Below are 5,638 nucleotides of genomic sequence, written 5' to 3'. Positions count from 1 at the left end.
CACTCACCGACAGGGCTGGCGGGGGGCGCCGAGGCTGCTCCAGAGAGGCTGCGTGCCTAGGTCTGGCCTCACCGGGTGCCCTCGAGGCTGCGTGCCTAGATCTGGCCTCACCGGGTGCCCTCGAGGCTGCGTGCCTAGATCGGGCCTCACCAGGTGCCCTCGACCTTACACTAGCACTTGCATGTGGTCCTGGCAGCAGGGACAGCTGTGGGCAGGGATCACAGCCTGAGCGTTCATGTGGTGTGCTCCTTTCTCTCTCTCTGCCTCTCGTTCTCATGAAAGAAGTCAATAAATTAATTAAAATTTGTAAGGAAACAATGTAAAACCGACCCGCCATAGAAGTTAGCAGTCCCCCAGCTGGTACACACCCAGAGCAGAGGGAACCAGTGCCTTGTAGGGACACACAGCATTGCTCATGGCGGCCAGGACGGGCAGCCTAGTGTCCATCGACGGAGAAATGTGAACACACAAACACACGCGCCCACATACGTCTGAACATACTTCAACACGCTCATGGAAGCGTGGAATTACAGTATGAGTCTATTTTAGTGCAAAAAGAATCAAAATCTATATAGTTTTTTGTTTGTTTGTTTTTATTAGAGGATGCATGCTTACCAGAAAGAGGGGAGGGAAAATGAATAGCACCCGCCATGGGACATGGCCCTGCTGAAATCCCTACTCCTCCATTCTCCCCTTGAGATTTTGGGCACATGTACACAATGTGCTCCTCGGGGCACCAGATCTAGGACTCCAACTGCAGTCGGCCATGTGGGATCCAGCTGCCTTAACCACCATGCCACTGACTGGTCCAGTTTTTTTTTTTTTAATAATAAAAACTTTTTTTTAAAGAATTATTTTATTTAACTTTATTTATTATTATTATTATTTTCCAGTTCAATCAAAGAGAGACAGAGAAACAGAGAGAGGGAAAGTGAGAAAACACGTCACCAGGTCCAGGACTTGAACCACAGTCGGCCATGTGGGTGTCCAGTGCCTTTAGCCACCACGCCATTGCCGGCCCCTACAATAAAATCTTCTTATGAACTTTTTGAAGACCCTTTCATGTATACTATATAGGTATATACATGTTCAAGTCATGATATATTCAGAACATTATATATAGTACATATATGTGTATGTATATGATATGTAATATTATATATGATACTTATACTATGTGTATTGTGTGTACACATACATTGGAGGACATTATTTAAGTAAAATAAGTCAGAAACAGAAAGACAAATACTTCTCTTTTGCTTTTTTAGAGAGATTTTTGTTATAGGGCACATGTGCTCACCAGAGTGACAGAGAGAGACAGAGAGACAGAAAGTAAGAAATTACCCCAGGGGGGGTGGCCACACCGCAATCCCTTCTCCTCCATTCTCCTCTCGGGATCTTGGGCATGCATGCACACGCACCTGACATAAGTTTTAAGTCACTGGGTCCAGGACTCAAACCGCGGTTGACTGCATGGGAGTCCAGCGATGTAACCATTACGCCACCTGCTGGCCCTAAAAGACAAATACTAATTGATCTCACATACACAGACTCTAAAAATGTCAAATATATAGAAAGCGAATAGAACAGTGGTTCCTAGAGATGGGATGGGGTGGGGGATGTAGATAAAAGGGTACACGTTTATGTAGGATGAATAAATTTGCAGCTCTAATATACGACATAAGGCCTATAGTTTATTATATTGTATGCTGAGCACTTATTGGTTAGAGAGTAGGATTTTTGTTTTGCTTTTGCTAGATAGTGCTTGTGTTCACCAGAGAGACAGGAATAGAAAAAGGATGAGAATACACTCTCACGGGAGTGATCACACTGGAATCCCTTTGCCTCCACCGCTCCCTCCGTTAGGAATCTGGTGCACACACACACATGACCCTGGTATGCTTTGTGAGCTACAGAGTCCAGCCAGACATGTGAGAGCCAGCGGCCTTGAGCACTAGGCGCAGAGCTGACCCAAAGTAGATTTCAGGTGCTCTTTCCACACACAGAAGTAGATGGTAAAGTAATGAACATGTTAATCTGTAGTCATCAATTTACTCTAGTGTACCAAAACATCATGTTGTAAGGACCAGCAGTTAGCGTAATGGCTATGTCGCTGGACTCCCATGTAGTCGACTGCGGTTCGCGTCCTGGACCAGGTGGCTTAAAACTCACGCTTGCCGTGTGTGCGTGCATGCCCAAAACCGGAGAGGAGAATGGAGGAGAGGGATTGCGGCATGGCCATCCCCCCTGGGGGGGTGATTTCTCACTCTCTGTCTCTCTCTCTCTCTGCCTGTCTGGTGAGAACAAGTACCCTGTAAAAAAAACCGCTCCCCCCCCCAAAAAAAAAAATCATGTGGTATACTTGAAATAGATACAACAAAAAATGGAGGCAAACAGCTCTAAGTAGACGATAATATTCAGGTAAGATTTCAAGGGGCTGTTTTAATACTAACAAGAGAGCATCGAATCAGTTCTTCTCCCCTGTCCTAAATACAGTGAACAGAGACATGCTGCGTTGACACCAAGTAGTCAATGGCTTCTACAGTCGCAGAATTGGAACTGTTTAATCTGGTCCTACCTCCACAAGCCTTCAGAATTCCAAGCAGAAACTCACACCATTACTCTCCTCACATGTGGCCAGTGGTTCTAAACCTACCATCCAGAATTGACGGGAACCCTTTCACGTGGGCCAAGCTAGTCGGACAGTTGATGAACTGGCAGAGAGCAGGGCTGAGTGTCCATACAGAAGACATCGTCAGGGCAACCCGGCAGTGGGCAAGCTTGCCCACAGATACACAGATAGGGATGTTTACTACACGTTCGTTAAGACATATTGTTCTCCTGTTGGTTGAGTGTAATATACTCTTATCGTGAATCCTTACTCCATAGCACAGTTGTTCATAGTCTTTATGAACGTGAGGAACAGACCCACAGAATGTGCATCCAGACGTGAATGCAACATGTGGCAGTCGTGGAGCCCTGGAGCGCCCCTCTTAAGACTTCCGCAGCAAAGCGATCACAGCTGTGTGCCTCCCACCTTACCTAACCTTTCTGTTAAATTTATAAAAATGTAACTGCCAGGGAGCCAGTGGGTGGTGTGGTGGTTAAGGTGCTGGATTCCCACATGGCTGACTGCAGTTCAAGTCCTGGACCCAATGGCTTGAAAAATCACACTGGATGCATGTATGTGCATGCCTAAAATCCCGAGAGGAGAGTGGAGGAGAAGGGATTACGGCATGGCCATCCCCCTCCAGGGTGACTTCTTTATATCTCTCTGTCTCCTGTGAGCGCATGATCCCTATGGGATAGTGAATTGGGTCCAATGCAAGGTCTTTACCATAACACATAGTAATCGGAGACGCATGCTAATCTCACAGAAGAAAGATACTGATTCCGTTCAGTTCTAACCCCTTCCTAGTTCTGCACAGCAACCGAGCCATCAGAAGAATCCACTTGAAGTCCTGGGTCATCACGAATAGGAGCTTACTTGAAAAGCAACAGCACACGTAACGGTATTTGTAACTTAAGGTTAAATGTAATGTTTTGAAATGATGGATTTTTTAAAAAAATCTCATGCTGGCAGGCAATATATAAATTTAAGATCTCAGGCAATAAAATCCAGCATATAACCCTTCTAGGTAATAGAAAGCAGTCTAAATAAGAGGCCGTGTAGTAAAAAGCTTACCCTTAGCTGAACTGAAATGAAAACAAATGTTTGCTGTTTGTTTGAAGGAATTAGCCTTGCATATTTAAAATTAGTTTTAAAAATACTTATCTTTAGCAATATAGAACTTCTTTTTCCCAAGGCCTTCAAAAGTGTTTTTTGACATGTATATTTTTTGTGTGTGCCATAGGGCACGGGAACTCGCCAGAGAGCGACAGAGGGAAAGTGAGAACTCACTCCCAGGGATAGCCATGCTGCAGTCCGTTCTTGTCTTTTTCTTCCCATTTTTTTTTTTCTTTTTTTGGAGAGGTTTTTGCTATAGGGCATGTGCACTTGCCAGAAAGACAGAGAGAGACAGAAAGATAGAAAATGAGAAATCACCCCCCAGGGGGGAAGGCCACACCACAATCCCTTCTCCTTCATTCTCTTGGGATCTTGGGCACACACGCACACGCACCTGGCCTAAATTTAAGACACCCGGTCCAGGATTCGAGCTGTGGTAGAATACGTGGGAGTCCAGCGACATAGCCATTATCCCAACCGCTGGTCTCTCGGTCTCTTATTGTCTAGTCTCCTCCTGAGAGTCTCTGCACAGAGCCACACGTGCCTGGTGTGATTTTCAAGCCACCAGGTCTGGGACTTTAAGTGCAGTCAGCTTTGTGGGAGTCCACCTCCCCAACCACCACGCCACCTGCTGGCCTTGACATATATACATTTTTTAAAAATAGAAATTGCAAAGGAATATAGTTTATAGAATACTGATGTAGGTTTTAGAAAGTGTTAAGTTGGAGAAAAAAGTGACATAATATAATAACGACAGTATACACTGAAAGGCTTCCCGTGGAGCCTCTGTGGAGCCTCTTCCATGGCCTATTTGTGGCCTCTTCTATTCTTCCCAAAACAGAGAGCTTGAATTTAATTCCTGAACGAAATGGAGCTGGAAGCAAGCAATTTATGATTTTACTTGTTCATTCAGTCAACGTCCACGCCGTCTTGTTGGCCTGCACTGAAACACAGGAACAAAAATGGCACAGTCCCGGCCACCCAGGGGGGTTCCTGTCCAGGAGGGGATGGCAGCGATGGTTGGGGTGACAGGCACGAGAATTCGGGGAGGGAGCAATAAGGGGAGGGGAACAGGGCTCCGCTGGAGCTGGAGGTACTTCCGCCTCCCCTTCCAAAGGGCAGTCCACGCAGGATATTGAAGCTGAGTGTCACCAGATCTCCGCGGTGCGTCCACGTCGCGCCAGCCTGCAGGCCCTCAAGGTCTGAACAGATCAGCCTAGTCCTGAACAGAACGGGAGGAAGCACCGGTCACTGCCCCAACCCCTCGAGCTGTCCCCAGGAGAACCAGGAATGGGAAGGCGCTTCCCTCTCGCAGTCAAATGACTGTCCTAAAAGGACAGAAGGACGCGCTGGCCCTCACCAGCGGGCCCCTAGGCCACAGTGGCCCCCGCTGGGCGAAGACTTGGTCCCCGCCCTTCGAACTTCAGTTTCTCGGTCTCCTTTTCTCTTTGCCCTCCTCCTGTCCCCTCCTAACCGGCCGACTCTGGGAGTCAGTGCGCTTGGTTGCAGAGGGGAGGGTCGAACTGCGAACGTGGTCTGCCCCCGGCCTCGGCCCGGCCTGACCCGGCCATCTCGTCCAGAACACGCGGAGGCCGCGTGTGCCCCCGGCCGGCCCCGCGACGTGCTCTGCGCCCCCGCCGCGAGGTCCCCGGGGTGGGGGCGGCCGCGCAGCCCGACGGTTTGCAGAAGCCCCGCGCAGGGCCGCGACCCAGTTCCTGGGAGAACCTTCCTCGGCCCCAGCCCCACGCGCCCCGCGGCCCCAAGGCCGTTTCTGCCCAGACCTCCGGAGCCCTCTCCTCGCCTTCCCCACCTCCAGGCCCGCAGTCCCTGCCACCCGCCCTTTCTCCACCTCCAGCGTGACAATGGGTACAAACAGGTCCCCGCACAGCCCGAGAGAGAGGCGCCTCATTG

The 5,638-nt window shown here is 48.9% G+C and overlaps 1 protein-coding gene across 1 annotated transcript in view; it reads right to left on the bottom strand.

The window, feature by feature from the left end:
• Positions 1–4,454: 4,454 nt before the first annotated feature.
• LOC114009619 (uncharacterized) overlaps positions 4,455–5,638 on the bottom strand; it is a 1,540-nt gene continuing 356 nt past the window's right edge. The window contains exons 2-3 of the mRNA XM_027775581.1: positions 5,202–5,576; positions 4,455–4,949 (exon numbers count right to left, since the gene is read on the bottom strand). Of these exons, the coding sequence (XP_027631382.1) occupies positions 4,637–4,949; positions 5,202–5,576 (688 nt within the window). The 3' untranslated portion in view covers positions 4,455–4,636. The remainder of the gene's footprint in view (positions 4,950–5,201; positions 5,577–5,638) is intronic.

Source organism: Tupaia chinensis, unplaced genomic scaffold (assembly GCF_000334495.1).
Source record: "Tupaia chinensis unplaced genomic scaffold, TupChi_1.0 Scaffold000054_1, whole genome shotgun sequence".
In the NCBI taxonomy this organism is placed as follows: Eukaryota; Metazoa; Chordata; class Mammalia; order Scandentia; family Tupaiidae; genus Tupaia; species Tupaia belangeri.
This window is presented reverse-complemented; position numbering and strand designations above follow the sequence as displayed.